This window comes from Balaenoptera acutorostrata, chromosome 19, assembly GCF_949987535.1.
Source record: "Balaenoptera acutorostrata chromosome 19, mBalAcu1.1, whole genome shotgun sequence".
NCBI classification, from domain to species: Eukaryota; Metazoa; Chordata; class Mammalia; order Artiodactyla; family Balaenopteridae; genus Balaenoptera; species Balaenoptera acutorostrata.
In genome coordinates, this window is record NC_080082.1 from 36826927 (window position 1) to 36849823 (window position 22897).

At 37.3% G+C, this 22897-nt stretch overlaps 1 protein-coding gene across 1 annotated transcript in view; it reads left to right on the forward strand.

Annotated features, from left to right (window-relative positions):
- ITFG1 (integrin alpha FG-GAP repeat containing 1) overlaps positions 1-22897 on the forward strand; it is a 262527-nt gene that overhangs the window by 51151 nt on the left and 188479 nt on the right. Inside the window, exon 7 of the mRNA XM_057533264.1 lies at positions 19738-19799. Coding sequence (XP_057389247.1) covers positions 19738-19799 — 62 coding nt within the window. The remainder of the gene's footprint in view (positions 1-19737; positions 19800-22897) is intronic.

Genomic DNA, 22897 nt, shown 5'->3' on the forward strand with positions numbered 1-22897 from the left:
ATTTTGTCCTCAACCCTCTTCCTTTTTTAACACTAAACACTCTCCTTGGGCACTTCATCAGTTTGTCCGCTTCAGTGGCTTATGTCAGTTACATTCGTTTTGCTGCCAACTCCCAAATACATATCTCCTATCCCAGGTCTCTTATGGATTTTACCACTCCTGTAACCCATAGACATTTCAAACTCAACATGTCCAAAAGAGAACATGTTATCTTTCCCTGTAAACCTCCTTATCCTGCTTTGCTTTCTGTCTCAGTGGTGGCAGCATCTCCTCAGTTGTCAAGCCATTTACAGGAGTCATTCTTGTTCCCCTTCTTTCTCACTCCTCACATCCAGTCAGTTCCCAGATCTTCATGGTTTTACCTTCTAACAAACTAACCACTATTTCAGCTACCGATTTATCTTGCTTACTTTATCTTGCTTACATTACCGTGACAGTCTTCTGATTGGTCTTGGCCACCAGTTTCCTTCTTGTCAAGTCCAGTCTTCAGGTGGCATTCTAACATCTACAGTAGAGATATGATCTTATCACATGCTTATTGAAATGTCTTAGTGGCATTTCATTATCCACAGGAAGAATTCCATGCTCCTTATCACGGCACCCAAGGACCTTCATGCACAAAATACTCTGAACTCCCCCTACCCTCCTTCATGCACAAAATACTCTGAACTCCCCCTACCCTCCTTTCACCTAGCTGACTTTTATATATCCTTTAGCTCTCAACTGAGACCTCTCTTTTTTCTGGGAAGCTTTCTCTGACCCCCAGTGTAATGGCTACTACTCTATTATAATTGCTTGTTCACTTGTCTTTTTCTTCTTAAAGAGTGTCAGCTCTTAAGCCCCTGCTCCTGACACAATCCTGCTTCCTTGTGATACCTATTTGAATGACTAAGGAAGAATGAAAATGAAAGAAAGCCAGTTGCTAAGGAAGACAGTGCACCATTGTGGTTAAGAATGCAGGGTTTGTGTCCAGTGAATCTAGATTCCAGTCTGGGCTCTACCACTGACCAGCTGAGCAAATTATTTTGCCTACGCTTCAAAGTCATCTGTAAAAATGAGAATGTTAATAGTTCCTACATTGTATGGTAAGGAATAAAATTAAAGAACACATGCAAAGTATCCAGCACAATGCCTGTACTATAATACAGTAAGGTTAGCTGTTATTTCATTCCATTCTAATATATGAACAGGTAGAACTAAAAAGCTGTCTGACTATCACTGCATTCTTTTTGACAATAAAAGCACATATACGTACTTAGAGAACTACATGACCCACTGACAGAGATTGCTTACTTAATATCAAGAGACACAAGGCATACTATTATATGTGGCCTTCAACCCCTGAAAATATTAGAAAAATTAACTGACTTGCCAATTGGATAAAAATACAACTGTCGTGAGGTAAAACAAAATCTGTACTTGTTATAAGAAACTGTGAGCCTAACTACAGTGTATTAAAAATGTACTTTATAAGTGTATGCTGCATGAAATAGAGGGGGACTTTATTATAGCTGATAACAGATGGAAAGAACGTGAGGTTTCTGAACTTTTTCTGTTGGAAACTGATGTCTACTGAGGTATGTCTCAAAGCGTTTTTTCTTAAAGAAGGAAAATAAAATGTATCGCCTGTTAAAATTCACTTAATAGTATTGCTCCATTTACCCTTTATCTCATTTTCACTGAGTCTATTATCTATTAATAGATGATACCAGTTAGTTTACTAGTACCTTGGTAAAATTTCTTATGCTCTCTGCATTCTGTCAGAGTAGCCCTAGCCCTCAAAATTTGATCTGTGAAGCAAGGGAAACACTTAGCTGATTAAAAGTAGAGGGAGAGAAGCTCTCTCCTTCTTGATGTGGAAAGTTCTTCCCATTGTGGGTTTTATCTAGTCTGATCCATTCATGTGGTTTGATTTTTTTAAGTTTTTTGTTATTGAAGTAGAGTTGATTTATAGTGCTGTGCCAATCTCTGCTGTACAGCAAAGGGACTCAGTTATACACGTATAGACATTCTTTTTTTTTTTATATTCTCATGCATGTGGTTTGGAGAATGGAGCTTCTCTCTCTGATTAATGTTCACTTAAACATTGTCTGGTAAATAAGCTTTCCATGAGTATAGAAAGAGCACCAATGAAATCATATTAGCTCTTTAATGTCACTAGGGCTCCATTTGATATACCAGCGAAGGAATAAGTGACACTTTGGTATTATGGTTATTATTCTGAACAGAATGACTGCCAGCAGGTTAAATTCTTTACCTGTCAGAAAGAGTCCTATTTATTTGGGGGCATTATTGCCTTGGTGACCTTGTTTGGTGTCTTTAATTATTTTCAGGCACAGGAACAGGAAAGGCAACCTGAATCAAGATAATATTTTCTTCTTCGAAATAGATTGACTTGGTTATATTCAGGCTTTTATAAATTACCATCATTATAGAAAGTAACTGCTAACTAAAATGAGCCGAACAAACTTATAGGACAGCTAAAAAAAAAAAAAAAAAAAAAAGGCGGTACAAATTTGTAAGCTTGAGTTATTAATGATTTCCTTCTTGAAGAGGAGGAGTTAAAATGATTGAAGAAGTGTAGTGACCTATGTTTTGCTTTCATGAGTATTTCCAAAACTGAGCTGTACAGTTTGCATTCTGTTTTTTCAGGAAGTATTTAGATACTTCTTATATTATTGATTCAGGCCTTTTTTTCTTTACCTGCCTCATGCTTCCTACCATTTCTTTGTTCCTCAGCACCTCTAAATAGACACTGGGAATGAAGAGAGAAGAAATTAAATTTTTTCATGTTTTCTCTATTTTTAGTAGTTGAAGGGTGTGTGTGGCAATGCTGTTAAAAGCACTGTAGCTGAAAGTCTGAATTTCAGGCTAGCCAGCTGTGTGTGCTTTGTTAACTATGGGACCTGATGTCTCTTACCCAGGGACTTACTGTTGTTAAAGAGATGAGACATCAATGAAGCATTAAAGAGTGATGAAACTTTTGCTTAAAAGTGCTTGTAAACTGAAAAAACAAATTATTGATAAGACTGCAATCATATATAAAGCCTCCCAACTCAGTGATGTGTCATTTTTTTGCTCAGAGATCTTCAGTGTCTTCTCTTTATCCTCTTCTCTTTATCCTCTAAGTTAGTTGCTAGTTTCTTAGCCTGCATACAGGGTGACCCTAGCCTCCTTTCCAACTTTATCTTCTGACTTCCTCTGCTGGTAACCTACGCTTCAGCTGAACTAAAGTCAGCTTTTCCTGAATGGGCTCTAGTTTTCCTCATTGCAATGCCTTTGTTTATGCTGTTTCCTCTACCTTAGAGTTTCTCAGTCATGGCATTATTATTTTGAGCTGGATAATTCTTTGTTGTGGGGAGTTGTTGTGTGCTTTGTAGGATGTTTAGCAGTAGCCCCAGCCTCTACCCTCTAAATACCAGTAGTAACCAGAAATGTCTCACACATCACCAAATGTCCCCTGGGAGGCAAATCACTCTTACAAATTTTTTCTGCCCTGTGTTTCTGCAATCTCCTACTCCTTTGAGGCTTTTGCCGCCTAGCTGCAGCAACCATCTTCCATTTTTCCTTGCTGACATGTACCAGTCTCCTAGTTTACTGGAGATATAATGCCTCCCAGGCAGTTGTCTAACTCCTGCCATCATTTTAGATGATTTCATTGACCACAGAGGTGACCTAGCCCAGCACCATGACCTCCCCACCTCAGCCACCTCAGTGCATTCCCTGTACCATGTAGGTACCAGAAAGTAAACTGTCCCCCAAATCACTAAGCAGATATCCCACTCTCCTACCACACCTCCTATCCTTCTAGGCCGCCTGTTCAAGGGCCTCCCCTGCAACACTTCTTGGACCTCACTGAGACCTCCAGGCCACTGACTGACCCTGCTATTTTATATGCACCCATCCGCCCTCCAGCATGGGCTTCCCTCCCTATCCATGGTACATCATTACAAATAGTCTCTTCGAAATAACACTTAACTTCTCTCATGCTGTCACATTCAGACAATAATCCTAGGTAAACCCAGTCACCTACAGTCTTTCTTCAAGAAAAACACATTATAATCACTGAGTCAGGAGACTGTCCCTGATCTCACTCTCAACATTCTGAAGTCAAACCCTCATTTTATTCTGTCTCGTAGTTCCTGAACTTTTTCTTCACTTTGTCACACTTTGAAATTAAAGTCTCCTTTCTCATCCTGATACATGCCAAACAAACACACCTTTTTTTTCCTTAAAAGCAGCACACAGTATATCTGTAAAATACCTCTGTTAGATCTAACTTTAAATTTTTCTGTCCTCTTAGGCCAGAGTTAATTTTTTATGATCATTAAAAATATAATGCTGATGAAATAAATAAATGGGTTCTCTCACAAAAACATTTAGAGTATGAACTACTAAACATAAAATAGTTCTTAAAGCCCACTGTGCTATTCAGTAAATCCTTTCCCATTGCTTACAGAAACATTTCTAGTATTAATCCTGGAACAAATGTTAATTATATACTGAAGTATGTAAAATGTTTAATATCTCAAAGTATGAGTCCTAATCCATTTTCATAAGTGAGAGCTCAGTTTACCTTGGAGTCAATTTAAGAGACTTAAATTAAAAGCTATATATTTTAAATGACACTGACCTGTTAATGTGTTATGGTTACCTCTAGCTTTATTAATCCCCAAAACATAAAGCAGCCAGATTTTTGATGAAGTTTGTTATAATTCCATGGTCTTATATTTAATGACTAACTTTACATTTACAGTAAACATAAAGTCACTTTTTCTTAATAAGAATTTTTATTTATTCATTTTTTATTTCTATATATAACAAAATATACAATATAACCATTTTTAAGTGTACAGTTCAGTTGTATTAAATGCATTCATAATGTTGTCCTACTATCACCACCGTCTTTCCCTTAACTCTTATCCTCTTATAAAACTGAAACTCTACCATCTTAAACAATAACTTCCCCGTCTCCTCTTCCCCCAAGCCCTTGGCAACCGCCATTCTACTGTACACCTCTATGATTTTGACTACTCTACATACCTCATGTAACTGGAATCATAAAGTATTTACCTTTATTGTGATTGACTTATTTCACTTATTATAATATCCTCAAGGTTTATCCCTGTTGCAGCATATGTCAGATTCACTTTTTAAGGCTGAATAATATTCCATTGTATGTATATACTGCATTTTGCTTACCCACTCATACCTCGATGGACACTTGGTTGCTCCACATTGTAGCTATTGTGAATAATGCTGCTATGAAAATGGGTGTACAAACATCTCTTAGGGATCCTACTTTTGATTGTTATGGATATACACCCAGAAGTGGAATTGCTGGGTTATATGACAATTCTATTTTTAATTTTTTGAGGAGCCACCATCACAGTAGCTTTACCATGTTTTATTCCCACTAGCAATGCACAAGGGTTCCAATTTCTCCACATACTTACCAATATTTGTTATTTTCTTTTTTTTTATAGTAGCTATCCTAATGAGTATAATGTGGTATCTCATAGTTTTGATTTGCATTTCCCTATTATTTAGTGATGTTGAACATCTTTTATTCCTATTTGCATGGAATATCTTTTTCCATTCTTTTACTTTCAGTCTTGTTGTAGCTTTGGATTTAAAGTGAGTCTCTTCTGGACAGCATATAGTTGGGTCATGTGTTTTTATCTCTTCAGCCAATTTTTGCCTTTTCATTGTAGAATTTAATCCATTTACATGTAAATTAATTACTAATAAAGAGGGACTTTTGTCATTTTGCTATTTCTTTCCTATATGAGCTGTAGCTTTTTTGTCATGTCCTGAATTACTGTCATCTGTTTAGTTGATTTTTTTTGTAGTGAAATGCTTAAATTCCTTTCTTATTTCCTTTTGTGTATATTCTATATCTATTTTCTTTGTGGTTACCATAGGGATGACACTTAATATTCTAAAGTTAAGTCACTCTAATTTGAATTTATACCAGCTTAACTTCAAAACATAGACTTCATAAACTCTTCTCCTTTACTACTCTGTCCCCACTCCTTTAAGTTGTTGTCACAAGATTCATTATGTGACAAAAAACATAAATTAATAAGTCTTTTAAATGCATTAGTCTCTTAAATTATGTTGTAAACAAAATGTGTTGTTACAAACCAAAGTTATGATAATACTGGTTTTTAGAGTAGTGATTTTTTTAAACAATTTATGTATTATTATGTGGAAAACAAAAAGTGGAGATATAAACCATTGTTACAGTAGGACTAGCTTTTATAATTGCCCGTGTATTTACCTTTATTGAGATCTTTATTTCAACATATAGCTTCAAGTTACTGTCTAGTGCCCCTTCATTTCACCCTGAAGGATTCCCTTGAGCAATTCTCTCAGAGCAGATCTAGTGGTCACAGACTCCCTCAGCTTTTGTTTATCTGGGAATGTTTTGTTTATCTGGGAATGTCTTAATTCCTCCTGTACTGTTTGCTGGATATAAGATTCTTGGTTGATTTTTTTTTCTTTTAGCATTTTGAATATATTGGCCCACTGCATTCTGGCCTCCAATGTTTCTGATGAAAATCTATTTATAATATTACTGAGGCTTCTTTATATGTGATGAATTGCTTTCAAGATTCTCTCCTTGTCTTTTGAAAGTTTTGATTATAATGTCTTGTTATAGGTCTTTTTGAATGCATCTTTTTTCGAGTTTATTGAGCTTCTTGGATGTTTATATTCACGTCTTTCATCAAATTTGGGAAGTTTTTGCCATTTGTTTTTCAGATATTCTCTCTGCTCCTTTCTCTCTGCTCCTTGTGAAACTCCCACAGTGTCCCATAGGTCCCTTAGGCTCTGTTCACTTTTCTTCAGTCTTTTTTCTCTTTCTTCAGATTCAATGTTCATTGCCCTATCTTCAAGTTCACTGCTTTTTCTTCTTCTGCCTGCTCAGATCTGCCTTTGAATCCCTTTAGTGAATTTTTCATTTCAGTAATTGTACTTTTTAGCTCTGAAATTTCTATGTGGTTTCTTTTTAGGTTGTCTCTTCGTTGGTATTTCATGTACTGTTTGAAATACACCATTTCATTCATACACTGTTTTTGTGACTTTCTGCACATCTTCCTTTAACTCTTTGAGCCTCTTTAAGAGCATTGTTTTAAAGTCTTTGTGTAATAGATCTGTCATCAGGTCTTTTTCAGTGATAGTTTGTGTTGATTTTTTTTTCCTTTGAATGGGCTGTTCTTTCCTTTTTCTTTGTATGCATTGTGATTTCTCATTGAACATTGGACATTTGAATCTTATATAATGTGGTAACTCTTGAAATCATATCCTCCCCTTCCCCAGGTCTTGCTGGGTTTTGTTATTGTTTTTGATTGTTGTAGGCTCTCTCAGTGCCAAGGATCAGCCTGATGGGTAAACTTAAGGTCTTCTCAGGTCTTTTCTGGGCCTGCATCTTTCCCTGGACATGCACAGTTACTTTCTAATTTTTCCCATATATGCATTTGCTTTTTAATGTCAAGTATTTCATGTCTGGCTTCTGAACAGGGAAAAAGAGAAAAATGAAGGAGGGTGGGTGGGTGAGTGGGGAAGGGCCCTAGCCCTTTAAATCCCCCTGGTAGTCGCTTAAGCTGGAAGGGAGGTGGGTTGCAACAGTGTAACAACAATGGCTGCATCCTTTTTCTCTGCACCTCTGTAATCAGAAGCAGCAATCAGTGATCAGAGAACAGATCTCTGATATTTGGAGGTCAGGGTCCTTTTCGCCCACCATAACTGCTCCAGGAACATGTGCACAGCTGCCTTCCATGGAGCTGGAGGTGCAGTATGAGTGGCTGATACTGTGCTAGGAGCTGAAATAGACCAAAATTAACTACAGTTTACCATGCAGGCCTTCCCCTAGAAGTTGCAAGCCTTCAATAGACTATAGAATTCCAACATGAATACATCAGATAGATTCTGCAAGTGCAATTGTTTTCCTGATGAGGAGACAGAGTCTTGGTGCTTCCTATTCCTACATCTTCCCAGAATTTTTTCTCTAATGTCACTCCTAACTCTGAAAAAAAACCTCAAGAAGATCAATCCCATAAGCACTATAGAAAAGCCAAGTTTGCCTGTTATCTCTTTGCCACTTGTTCTTATAGAATCTCTCCAATCTACCAAGGATCCTATCTTGAACTCCCAGAATACTTCATCACCAGTACAGCCCTTTGGATAGTGTATTGTGCATGCTGTATATCCTTAAGCTACTGGTTATCTAATTATGCTAGAGGAATAGAGGCTCAGGCACCCTCAAGAATGATGAGGTCAGAAAAAGAGCAGATACATTAGGTGGACATGTCCTTGGCTGTTGTTACGAATTGGGGAAACTCTGGGGACCAGGTGACCTTCCTTATTTCTTCCGGAGCATTTAAGCTCCAATCGTCCTAAAATGGCAATGCTACCACTTTTCTAGCTCTTCTTCTCTTTATTACATTGTTTTGTTTCTTTTCCCTCTACTGTTTCATTGATGTTGCTCCTCAGAGGCTACAGCTTTTGACATGTGCACAGTCACCTTGGGATGACAGTAGTAGCAGGGCTCTCTGTCTCTTTCCCTGATCATACTCACCTGTTAGGCTTCACTGATTGCCAGCTGATTGCTCTATTTTTTTTTTTTTTTTTAATGGCTGTGTTGGGTCTTCGCTTCTGTGCGAGGGCCTTCTCCAGTTGCGGAGACCGGGTGCCACTCTTCATCGCGGTGCGCGGGCCTCCCACCATCGCGGCCTCTCTTGCTGCGGAGCACAGGCTCCGGACGCGCAGGCTCAGCAATTGTGGCTCGCGGGCCCAGCTGCTCTGCGGCATGTGGGATCCTCCCAGACCAGGGCTCGAACCCGTGTGCCCCGCATTGGCGGGCAGATTCTCAACCACTGCGCCACCAGGGAAGCCCCTGCTCTATTATTTTTAACAACACCTTGGGGCATAAATTGTTTCGTAGTTTGATATAGTTAAATTTGGACTCCTTTGCAGGTTAGTTTTTCAGGTCAGTGTTTTAGGTTGTTCAGACCCCCAGGAAGGTTCTTCATATTTATTGTTCCCCTAGTTCTCTCTGGTAAACTATCTGGTCTGTGGTTTAGATTTTTTTTTTTTTAATTGGAGTATACTTGCTTTACAATGTTGTGTTAGTTTCTACTGTACAGCAAAGTGAATCAGCTATACGTGTACATATATCCCCTCTTTTTTGGATTTCCTTCCCATTTAGGTCACCACAGAGCATTGAGTAGAGTTCCCTGTGCTACACACCAGGCTTTCATTAGTTATCTATTTTACACAGAGTATCAGTATTGTATATATATCAATCCCCATCTTCCAATTCATCCCACCCCCTTCTTCCCCCCTTGGTATTCATAGGTTTGTTCTCTATGTCTGTGTCTCTATTTCTGCTTTGTAAATAACATCATCTATACCATTTTTTTAGATTCCATGTTATGCATTAATATACAATATTTGTTTCTCTCTTTCTGACTTACTTCACTCTATATGGCAGACTGGGTCCATCCACGTCTCTACAAATGACCCAATTTCATTCCTTTTCATGGCTGAGTAATATTCCATTGTATATATGTACCACATCTTCTCTATCCATTCCTCTGTTGATGGACATTTAGGTTGCTTCCATGTCCTGGCTGTTGTAAATAGTGCTGCAATGAACATTGGGGTATATGTGTCTTTTTGAATTATGGTTTTCTCAGGGTATATGCCCAGTAGTGGGATTGCTGGGTCATATGGTAGTTCTATTTTTAGTTTTTAAAGGCACCTCCATACTGTTCTCCATAGTGGCTGTATCAATTTACATTCCCACCAACAGTGCAAGAGGGTTTCCTTTTCTCCACACCCTCCCCAGCATTTATTGTTTGTAGCTTTTTTGATGATGGCCATTCTGACCAGTGTGAGATGATACCTCATTGTAGCTTTATTTGCATTTCTCTGATAATTAGTGATGTAGGTTATTTGTTTCATGAAGCTGGCAGCCTCCTCTTAATTGCTTTCCTGCCATTGGTTTTGAGTGTGCCCTTAGGCTTGAACTTCCCCTCTTTCTGTTGTCATTTCCTTAGACAAGAACCTTGGTGTTCTCTGTGTTACAGCCTGCCTCTCCTCCTGGCCAGAATCTCTGAGCCATGGCTCCAGAGATGGAAGTATAGCCAATGATGTACTTCCCTCCCAGTGACACCCATGCTTTAGGAGCAGAGCGCAGGGTGAGGGTGGTAGTTTCTGATCTTCTTGGTTTGTCTCTCCAGCATGGAACCAACAGCCTACAAATGAGCTGGGATGCAGGTTATCAGAGCCCTGCTATTTGAATGTGCTGTGCCTGAGGTAGATCCTCCACCCCAACAGTGGGGGCTGAGTTGAAGAAGGGATTCTCTGACATCTTGGCTACACTTGCTTGGAATTTAGCCTCTGCAGCATGTTGCTGGGAGAGATAAGAAATGCTGGTACCTGCCCCCACCCCAGGAACATACCATAACCCTCGATTACACTAGAGGGATAGATCGATATAGAGGAATAGTTTGATTGGTACCTGGGGAGAAAGGGTGCCCTATGGTTTTGTCTGCACCTGCCTGAAGCAGACCTTCTATCACACTGAGCTAGGAGGGAAAGGGAGAGGTGAGTCGTGGATCAAATGCCACAGACTCACTATTCTTACCGAGTTTTAGTATATTTTCTTGAATGAATGTTTCTTCATCTAAAACAATTTCCAGAGACTTTAAAAGGTTGGGTTTTTTAAATGATTTTCCCCAGTTATGCTTGTTTTGCTAGGGAGCAGGTTTGCAGCACTAGCTTCTCACAATGCCATTCCACAGATGGAAATTTCGCATTTGGTGGGCTTCTGCCAACCTAAAAGTAGTCCATCTTAATGCCAAATGGTGGGTTTTGTTTAAGCCTATGGCATTGAATTTTGTTGCTCATTCTTTTGGGGAGGGGGTGCTGTTTCAGGATGAAGGTTTATAGTGGATATGGGATTATTATAACATGGGATTATTCTGCTCTGTTAGAGATTACTGTATAAATTAAATATGATAAATTTATAAAGCATCAATAGAACTTCCCTATCTGGCTTAACAAGCCATTCCTTCTTATTTTTGGTACAGTGTTTTAATTAGGTTTTTAGTTTTAAATGATGAAGTTCCAATTCTTACATAAAGCCCTTTGACATTAAAAAAGAAAGGTTAAATCTCTTCTTATTGAAGCGAGCACTCTTAACGTGACCTATAAATAGCATTCTACACTACATTACAAAAGGCAGAGAAGACAGTTTTTAAATTAGAGTTTTATTAGTAACTATAAGGCTTACTATTTGCATTACAATTGTGTTTTCCATATTGTTAAAGATATACTTTTGGAGTTAACATCAAATTTCTTAAATTATTTTATGTAGCTATTTGAAAGGAAGTTTTAATGCATTTAATATACACTTCATGTTTAATCAATACTGTACTTACTGTACTTATTTCTGCTTTAAGAGAAATATATTTGTAATTTCACATGTGAAGTTTAGGGACTACTTTAATTCTATAATCTTGAAGAAATTATTTAATTCTCAGAATTATTAACTTCAGATTTCATATGGCTGGAATGGGTGGGTATATGAGCAATTTTTGTAATTGTCAGTTGTACTTAGTGAGTATATTACATTAATAAGCTTTACCTAACATTTGTTCTTGAATGAGTTAGAGGCCATGAGTATGTCTCATTATTTTAACAAGTTGCTTTAACTTGAAGTTTCTTAATGATCTGATTGTTTGGTTTTAACTTATTCCTATAAAAAGAGCCTTATATACTGTAAAATGACATGTTTTGGTAGCATTAGCATTTCACTGATGTATCATTGCTTCTAAAACTCATTACCTGTTAAGTTTCTGACCAGCAGAACTGTTACCTTCTAAGTGAAGCCCTCCCCAAATTCCCCCCAACAGTACCTCTGTCAACTCAGTCCCCATCATATATGTTCATAATTCTAGCTGAGCCACTGCCATGTGCTGTTTCCAGATCTGTCTCCTCCAAGGAGACAGATGTTCTCAAAGGCAAGGAGCATGCCTCATTTGTGTTTATCCAATACCTAACTGAGTGCCGAGCACATAGGACATGCTTAAAAGGTGTTGAATGAGTAGGTAGATAGATATGAAAGGAATCTTAAAGATCATTTAGTCTTATCACACCATTTCAAAGGCAGAGAAATGAAGCCCAGGGAGGTTAATGCTTTGCTTTACTTTTTCCAATTTATTGGAATTTATTACACATCAAGCATTTTATTACTACACTGCTCTAGATTCAGCAAAAATATTCCCTTCTAGTATGTTCCAAAAATGATGCACGGAAATCATATAGATAAATTATCTCATTAAGTCCACTATTACTATAGTCTGCAGGAAGTTCCTCTCTGGTGTTTAGAAAAACAAGCTAAGAATAGAAGACAGTACAGAAATCAAGAGTTTCTAGAGGATGGGACATAACTGCCTACTGTCAGAGATCTGCTTTTGAGTAACTATGAGTTTGAATCATTTTAAATAACTCATTTTGTGTGTTTAACTGTTCTTCTCTTGGATTTATAAGAGGAATAATCTGCTAAACTCTGCTGACCCATATGCATTGTGTTTCGCAGTTCAGTCTGACATAGCAGTTATCAGAGACCGACAGCTTCTACTCATAAATTTTAGAGCATTTATCACAGTGATTGAATCTTGCCAGTTAAGAAATAAATTATTTTCAGGTTGAATTTGGTTTAAATGTCTAGCCACTCTTTTTGTGCACAAAGTTGAGGTTTCTTCTCTAACCCTAGCCCCTGAGCAGGAGCCCATCATGTAGTGAAAACTAAGAATTCTGTTAAAAATCAAACAACTCATTAGACAGAAATGCATAAAAAACAAATTTGGTGGAAAGGTCCTTTAACATCAGTATAGATACTCAGAAATCCTAGATGCCATGTTTCACCTGCCTGAAGAACTGGTTTTGGATAGTAGTGCTTGTGAAGGCGGCTTCTAAACAGCAAGTATGGCATCTTTATACGTTTGTATAAATTTGTAGTATACACTTAGTGTGATAAGCTTTACCTAACATTTGTTTTTGAATGAGTGGACCTGATAAGAAAGGATCAGGAATGAAAGGGACTAATGGAAGTAGGTAGCTTTATTGAACAAAGCAAATGTATGAAGACTGACTTCATTGCCCTAAGAAAAATCATCAGGCCAAATGCAGTTCTAAAATTTGTATTATAAAACCTTCATTCAAGAAAATTAACTTTAATGAGAGTTAATGGAAAATCTGAAAATCTTAGTGATGATTAATGCCAAGTTCCTGTACTCCAGTTCTTTACATCATTAAGTATTATAAGCTCTAATGAATTCTTTACCTTCTGGAACATAGAGGATTCTTCTGGAAGATGAAGTGTGTTCTCATATTGGAATTTTAAATTAATGTGTGTTAACCCGTAGAAACATTACAAGATTGGAAAAATTAAAACTGCAGACTCGGGGGACTTCCCTGGTGGTCCAGTGGGTAAGACTCTGCACTCCCAATGCAGGGGGCCTGGGTTTGATGCCTGGTCGGGAAACTAGATCCCGTGTGCATGCCACAGCTTACAGTTCACATGCCGCAGCTGAGTCCACATGCCACAGCTAAGAAGTCATCCGCATGCCTCGGTGAAGATCCTGCGTGCCCCAACTAAGACCTGGCACAGCCTAAACAAACAAACAAACAAAAAACAAATAAATAATTGCAAACTCCCTCAGTATTCCTTAAGACCCCGATCTCATAGGAGTAGAGGAAATAAATGACTTCAGCTGAGATTCATCTAACACTACAGAATTCAAAATATTACTAAGTCTTTGAAGATCACTAATTTACCATAATTACCTTGATTACATTTCTCTTAAAAATCTAACATCCAAGTTATAGAAAATAAATTCCCTATAATAAAAATGTAGTAATTAGAATATATCCAGTTCTCACTTGTTAAAAATCTTCCTCAAATGAAAATTATAACCCCCTTAAACATTCAATTTCAGGACATTTAACAGGCTCCCATCAATCTAACCTTTTATTTTTCTTACAACAAAAGTACTTGTGATAATGATATGACTGATAATGGAAGGCAGGGTGGGAGTAGGTTTATTGTTTACCCAGCGTTAAGGGCCTTTAGTCTTATAATAATGTGTGCCTATGTTCCAGAGTATTGTGTCTAAGTGTCTAGTCAGAGCTCTCTGCTAAGCATAGAGAATCTTCATTTGGGCCCCAATGTTTCAGGATAGGAAAGAGAAAGAAAGGGAAAGGAAGTCTAGATAGAAGTTTATGAACTTAAAATTGAAATTTTAAAATGATTCTTAGAAATTTAGACTTCTTCCTTAGAATAGTATCTTGTGAATGGGGACCCATTCAAATAGGTTCCTCATACCATCTACTAAATTAGTGCATTTGTACAGAATATTATCTGGCAGTGTTTGGTATAGGGAATATAAGAAGTAGGGTTGGTTCTCTGTGAACAAATATGTAACCAAAGTGATAATCTATCAGTTTTAATCTAGTACCTCAAATTGACTTTGCAGAGATGTTTTTAATTTTTTCCCATGCTGCTTAAAATATTTTGAATTATATTTCAATATTTTTTGAATATGATTTTCCATATTTAAAAATTATATTTCTGTAGCAACAACAATTGGCTGGAGCTAACTAGTTGCCGTCCTCTTTGGTCGGTGATGGACTCTTTTTAGTTCCTCTCAGTCCCCTACTTCCTACTGTCTCCCCCATCCAGAGATCTTTAGTCAGTTTGTATGCCCTGTGCCTTTTTACTATTTGATCATCTTGGTTGTACCAGGACCTCTTAACTTCTTTAAGTTAGAGCCTCATGCCTTACAGCGTTTGAGTTGATGACCTCTGAGCTTCAGAATGCAGTTAAACTGCTGCCGCGAAAGGAAGAGTTGTTGGCATTAGCTGGTTTATCTTAATGAATTCAGCAGTCATATGGCCTTTGGTGTACTGTTTTATGAACAAGTGGAAACAGATGAAAGATAATTTTATTCTACACTCTCATGCTGCCCTTTCACTAGTGTAACTGGGACTAAGAAAGACTGGACAGTACTACAGAACAGATGTAAACATGAACTTGGCAAATCCTCCTGGCTCAAGCATAGAAACAGTACAGAATACTGCTTTGAACCATTCTTTGTGAAAATGTCTGATGCTTCTAGAAAATACCAAAAACGTTTTATTAGCTATGTTTTTTCCAAATGAACCATGAACTCCTTTGGAAATACAGTGACTCTCAATATCCAAGGAGAATTTCTTCATGCAGGAACTATAAATGATATTACAAATACTACTTTTTAAAAATTTCCATTGGAATATTTTTCTTAAAAAGTTGAGATGTCACACTGAGGGGATACAGGGCCAGAAATCACAATTTTTAATCTCTTCCTTTATACCATAGTATATCAAAAGGATGTTAGGTGCCCATTATTAATGATTAACCTTTGTTTTGATTTTTCCTAACATGGTTTAGTTCACATAGTCCAACTTCCAATTTAAGTTTCTAAAACTCCTAAGGCTTCCTTTTGATGCCAACATTAACCAAAGGGTTCTTCATTTGAAAGGAAGGCTGTGCTGCACTTGGCAAGGATTGAAATGCAGTAGCTTAATCCTTTCAAGCTATGAATGAAGATAATTGAAGCATAAACCATTTAAAGTTTTTGTACAGACTTACTTGACTATGTGTCTATATTTTGAGGAGAAGAGACTGCATGAACATAGACTATTTTCACTATTTAACTTGTTAAAAGAATCTAATACACAAGGATTTGAGTTTGGGGTTTATATCTTGAATTTTTCACTAACTTATAATGCAATCTTTTGATAAGGATTATTTCTTCAAATGAATACCAGTGATGTCAGCTCTCATCATATTGTTTCTATTAGCAGTTTTAAATTAGTTTTCAAGACAAGAAGGGCAAACCCATATCCAGAATATGTATCTACTCCTATAAAATGAATTGCTGCCACTTCTAGAGTAGATGAGGTCCAATGTAATCACCATACCCCCAACTCCTTATTGTGCCTCATCTTGCACCCCATCTTCCCTACCCCATCCCTCAACCCCTACCTTGATCAAGTACTCTCAGAATATAGTCTCATGTTTACTCTCCTGGCTCCTGCCAGTACATGTTAGCTAGGTCCTGCTCTTAATTCAGGCTGTCGTCCCTTTCTCCCTCAAATGTGCACACATTCCTGGTTAGGTTATCTCGTAACTTAACCCCACTTTTTGGCCTAGTGGCAGCAGAGAAGGTGGGACAGACTGTAGGAAGTGGGAAGAATGTTGCCTACTGGGGGTAGAAACTTCTCCATCATCTTCCAGTAAGAGAGAACTCTAGCCTTTAGGGGAAACTTCTCCATCATCTTCAAACAAGAGGGAATGTCAACCTTTAACAGTCCACTCCTGCAGGCTCTGAAAGTCCATTCAAGTGAATCTGGGGATTCATGATTTTCAGGTTATCACCTAGATGTTCCTATCCCATGGGTCAAATATCATTTTTTCCCATCTAGGGCTCTAACCTTAATATTAGCAGAACTGCTTAGGTTGAGAATTTAACCTTCTTGGAAGCTCTTCTACTCTTACCATTAAGTCCTGGTCTTAGTCATCAGCTTTCCTTGCCCTCCTGCTACTGGAGGTGAGAACCTCTTGTTTTGCTCCCCAAGAGGCCCTCTGGCTTTCACACTTAGCTTTTAATTTCTCATTAATCACGCTCAACCTTTGTGTCTTTCCTTTATTTCCTCAATTGAGCTTAGCAATACCCATCAAATTCTGCTGTCTTTATAGTTAGTGTTTATCTCATATTTCTCAAAAAGCCTCAAGTATCACACCCAGTGGTGCATTCCTTTCCACCAGAATACTGCCCAAGATAGCATCAGTAAAAGGTAATGTGGCTATCTGTGCACTGCTTATCCCCAGTGAAGGGATCTTTATTGCCAGTACCATGATAGGTGATCCAACTCCAAAATCTTAGTGTCTGCTTTCTCAGATCACTTTTGGTGTTAACTGTTGTAGATTGGGTTCCCTGCAAAGAAAATTCTGGGGTGGAGATTAGTGTACAAGAAGTTTGTTTTAGGGAGTACGAGTGGAAGGGAAAAGTTGGACTGCGATTCAGTGTCAGTAGAAGCCTCAGCTGACCTTGGGACCTCTGAATGTGGAATGGCCCTTCAGAGTTGTCCTGAGTTGTGGTGAGGGGGTCTAGTCTTTATTCCTCTGAACTGACTAGTTATTGAATGCAGGCTAGCACAGAAAAGGTCACAGCCTTTGGCAAGGTAGTACTCTTCAGCCAAAACTGTCCTCCAAAGGGCTGGTTTCTTAGGGCTGTCTGCCAACAGCATTTCCAGCAGCTGAGGGAATAAGTCCTTCATTTCCGTGAGGGATCTCAGTGGCATGTCACGGCATTCATTAGTTTTACTGATTACATTTCCTTTCATTTTATTGTGTAAATTACTCTTTTTTGAAAATATTTATTTATTTGTTTTTGGCTGTGTCAGGTCTTAGTTACAGCACATGGGATCTTTCGTTGTGATGCATGGGCTCTTCGTTGTGGCATGGGCTTCTCTCTCTAGTTGTGGCGCAGGGGCTCAGTAGTTGCAGCACGTGGGCTCTCTAGTTGCAATGCATGGGCTCCAGAGCGAGCGGGCTCTGTAGTTGTGATGCGCTGGCTCCAGAGCACACAGGCTCTGTAGTTGTGGCACACGGGCTCTCTAGTTGTGGCTCACGTGCTCAATAGTTGCGGCACGTGGGCCCAGTTGCCCCGTAGCATGTGGGAGGGTAAGAAGTTTATCGCTTTGTTGACTAAAATTTTTTTCTAGCTGTTGTTTCATTCTCATTTCATTCAAAATCGGAGGCATGATTCTTCATATTGAATTGTTAATAATTAATTGTCTCTATTTTTATTTCTCCACATAATGAATTATTTATTTTTCTATAACCTCTTTACATAATTGAATGATGAAATGAAATTTTTAAAAAATCTGTTTTATAAGGTACTTCCAGTCCCTCATGTCACTGTACTGTTTTTCAAAGTCTTAATAAATAACCAGTGAAGCTGTGAAAATAGAATCAACAAACATCATGGCAGTGGCAAAAAATGAGCCTGGAAATGTAGGTAGGTAGGCTTTCACCTGATGAGATGATGAGATTATTCCTGTATCCTGGAAGAGAAGAAATGAGATCAAATTTGCACTTTTGTTTTTTAATCATGCTGATGGCAGTGTGAAGGATACATGGGCGAAGGAGAGAAGATCAGTTGTAGGTATATCATCACATAAATCACAGATTTTGTTTGGGAGTTTTCCTAGAGGAGTATGGAAATAAACACTTCATTGGGAGTATATGTTTGACAGATTAAAGAAATTATCTTAGTAAAAGACTACATTTCTATATCCATAGGCAAAGCATCATTAGTGTGGTGAAAATAAATGCAGAGATATTTGATACATTGACATAGACAATTGTTCCACTTAGTCAGTTTTGAGTTCAACTAATAATAAAAGTGAACAGGTTACTTAGTTTTCCGAGGATTCTATGAAAATCTTTCTTATTGTAATTATTACATAAATTAGCTTCGTTAAATTAATATGAAGCCTTTACAGAAAACATTACATATCAATGATAGTTTTCTAAACACATTTAATGGGATGAAAAAAAACTTTTCTTAAAGATAGTTGTGGTCTTTATACCACGTTCATCTTTTTAAAGCACAAAAGAGTAATGTCATTTTAATATTCCTATGAGTCAACTCATCATTTTAGAACTTCTCTATTTATTAAGTAAAATTGCCATTATGCAAACGTAGTAAATGCTGCTACTAGAATAGATTTGCAGATTACCTGGCTTTTGGATTAATAGGTTGTTTGATTTGACTGTCAACCTACTGTTTTTCAAAAAATTTTATTAAAATTCTTGCACTTTTTAATAAAACTTTTTTTAGTTGGAATATATGAAGACAATTCTATTAAAATTTGAAATACAGTTTATTGTTCACTTAACACGAGTGCCAAAGATTGTAGATGCTGTAATACTGTTATTTAAAATCATGCTGAAACCTGACTATGATATATAGTTAAGTGTTGCTTTTAGGGTGAGAAAGCAAAATGTGATTGTGATTAGAATATCTTTTTTAAAAATATAGCCTACCGTAGAATTAAAATATGTAAGATAAAAAAGTAGTACACATAATTGTTCTTAAAAATAAAAAATGCTTTTGAAGGACTAATACTAAATGCTTCCTTTAAATACATTTTCCTTAATTGTACTAATGCAGGGTCATCTGCTTTCTTTTCTTTGATGGATCAAGCTTCTTAAAATGTAATTTAGGGACTTCCCTGGTGGTCCAGTGGTTAATTAAGACTCTACACTTTCACTGCAGGGGGCACAGGTTCAATCCCTGGTCAGGGAACTAAGATCCCACATGCCACATGGTGCAGCCAAAAAAAAAAGAAAACAATAGCATTCATCCTTGATCGTGTAAGAGGGTCACATGACCCACCATTGATGACGCTTAGATCTGGATCATGTAAACTGTCAATAAACAACATTTGATGTACAAAAAAGTATATATATGTTATATATATATATATATATATAAAATTTAAAATACATTTAAGTACAACTGTATTAAAACTATTTTTATGTATTGTATTTCTTCCTGTTTTTAAATGTACACATCAGTAACAGAACTTACAATTCTCTTATTTTCCTCCTAGATTTATTCCTCACGACATTGTCTGCCTCTAGTACCTTCCAGTTTGAGATATGGAAAAATTTGGTAAGAAATCTTTTCTGTGAAGCATTTTTAAATGATGGCTTTCAGTAAAAAAAAGCACACAATCTTAGAAAGTAAAATGAAAGTAATCACTTGGTCGGTTGGTTTCAACAATAAATAGAACAACTTTAAGAGCTTTTGGTTGCATTGCTGCCTTCAAACTGCTGAATATTGCTGAAGGAAATGATTCATTCAGCATCAATTCCTCTGCAGGTTTTTAGGCATGACCGCCAATTAAACCAATCAGTCTTCCCTAATGCGCATGTTAACAGGGCCCCTGCTAGGCTGTCAGCTGTTGAGAGAGATGCCTGTCATTTAATTTGTCAGCATGATGGTTTGTTGAAAAAAACCCCTTTTAAAAGACGAATTTTTCCTCCTTGCTTTCAGGCTTATATACAAAAATAAGAACAACAGATACTAAATTCACTGGCAGGTTGACCAGGATTAAGGAACCTTTCCCAATATAGTTTTTTAATCGCAAGTAGAATATTCCCAAACTGATGTCATGGTTTTACTTTATTTTTAGCTTGATGTAGTTATATGAAATATTAATTAATGAAGAATAGACTACCCAGATTTTTAAAGTTGAATTATAGGTAAATAATGGAGGACAGGATTTGAGGACAAGCCAAATTGGCCAACTGAGTGACATTCATCAAATAATGGTCAAGTATTAAACCTCACTTTCCTCATATGGAAAACAGGTATAAGAGTGTCATGTCGGCTTCGTAGACTATTTGTGAAGATTAAACGCAACAATGTGTGTAAAATACCTGGCGCACAATAGACACCAAATTTTAGTTTGAGATCACTTGGTTTCCCAGCTATTTACTCCAGATTGTCTTTTATTCAATCCATATTAAACCCATAACATTTTATAGATTTTTGTTAAAATGCTCGTGAAAAATAAACAGATCTTAAAAAATGTAAAGTGCAGGCTCATGGAAGAAGACTCATTATCAGCCATCTCTTATAGAAGAGTCATGACCCAGATTTCTTCATGGAGGGAAACTAGGATTGGGGAAGAGCTTTGTTTAGACAAGATTAGGGCTTTTAAGTACTACTAACTACTTCCAAACTAAGCAATTTGATCCTTTTTTCTTTTTTTTTATGAGGCAAGAAAAAAGAAAGACATCTAAACCAGAAAGATTTATCTTTGTTTAATGTACTATATTTTTTAACGTAGTTGTATTTGTTTTTCTGATGATAGAAATACAGTTATATTTTTAGTGATTACCATACATGAAAATTTCCACTAGTGGGGGATACTCGTTTTCAGGTGGCCTTGAAAACAATACTTCAAGTGAATCTTGAGGTATTAGAAAATGAGAAAATCAGTCATTTTGATTGATAAACTAGTATCCATCGGGGAGAAAAGCCTCATTACAAATAAATATAATATATATATATAATTACAGACTACTTTTGAGTATATTATTTCCTCTCAACCTAGGCTGATTTAAAGGTAATAAAGTGAAGCAACTCAATAGGAGAAAAATCTTCATGAAGAGACTAGATTTTGATTGGGCTCTTTTTTCCCTTTCTTGTTTTCTTTAAAGAAAATTAATAAATTATCTATTTGACAGTAGAGACTAAGGGTTTTTCTTGTGGTAAAACAGCTGGGTCAATAAGGTACTCATGTTAACAATAATATAAAAGTCATTAGCACAAATTAAGGCGAATGTAGACTCAAAATTAACTTGTTCAGATAAAGTGTAGGTTTTGTAAAATGGGAGGATCATTTTTAATTAGAAGTTGGGCAAACAATTCACAGTAACACACTAATTGACAAAAAAAGCCCTCAAACCCTATAAAACCATATTAGCTAATAGAAGATATGCGCTTCGACAAATCTTTTTAGGTAGTTTGGGCACAGCCCCATGGTAGGTGCTCTGGGAGATCAGAAGTCGACAGAAGACGAGGAGGAGGGCTAAGATGTGAGTGTAGGCAACTCTGACTGGTATGATGAGAGGTACAAACCTCATGCTGCAAGGAGTTAAAAGACACAGCAGTTGCTTCCATTTGGTCCACCCAGGATCATCAGGGAAGGCTTCAAGGAAGATGTGGTATTTGAAATGGCTGGTACAGATGAGCAGGATTTTAGTGGTTGAAAGTGAGAAAAAGGAAGAGGGCAAGGACATGCATGGGAAACACAGGACATAGTCAGAGTAGAAAGTGGCTGGTTTGGGCCAGAATATGAAAAGATACTGGAAGGTTAGATTAGAAGAATTGGTTTAGATAAGATCAGCAAAGGCCTTGACTCCTAAACTAAGTAATTTGATCTTTTAAAAATTTATTGAGAAGCTTAAGTCCTAAAGGTTTTAGGACTGAGCGTGAGATAAATAGAGCTTTCATTATTGCAGTTAGTCTGGCTATTGCATATCAGATAGGTTAGCATGGAAAATCTGGAGGTGGGGGGATGACTTAGGTAGAATTTACTATATCCTGGGAAAGAGGTGGATGATTAAAGGAGTAGAATGTTGGGAATAGAAAAGAAGGGATAGGTATGAGAAGACAGAATGACCATTAATGCAAGGGTAACAGAAAAGACAAAGGAAGATCTAATTTGGGGCAGGAAAAAAAAATTATTTTAGATAAGAGACATATCAATGAAATGGTTAGAAATGTAGGACTGGAACTCAAGGAAGAGAATAGATAAGTATCATGAAGGGAGAAAGTTAAGAGAGGAATGGCAAAGCCAGACCCATGGACAACACCCACCACCCTTAGAAACTTTCAATCTTGGCACTTACTGCCATTTTAGGGCAGATGATTCTTTGTTTTTTTTGTTTGTTTGTTTTTTGTTTTTGAGGGTTTTTTTTGAAGTATAGTTGATTTACCATGTTGTGCCAATCTCAGCTGTACAGCAGAGTGACTCAGTATACATATATATACATTTTTTTATGTTCTTTTCCATTATGGTTTATCCCAGGAGATTGGATATAGTTCCCTGTGCTATACAGTAGGACCTTATTGTTTATCCCTTCTGAATGTAATAGTTTACATCTACCAACCTCAAACTCCCCCAGTCCATCCCTCTCCCTCCCCCACTCCCCGTTGGCAACCACAAGTCTGATCTCTATGTCTGAGAGTCTGTTTCT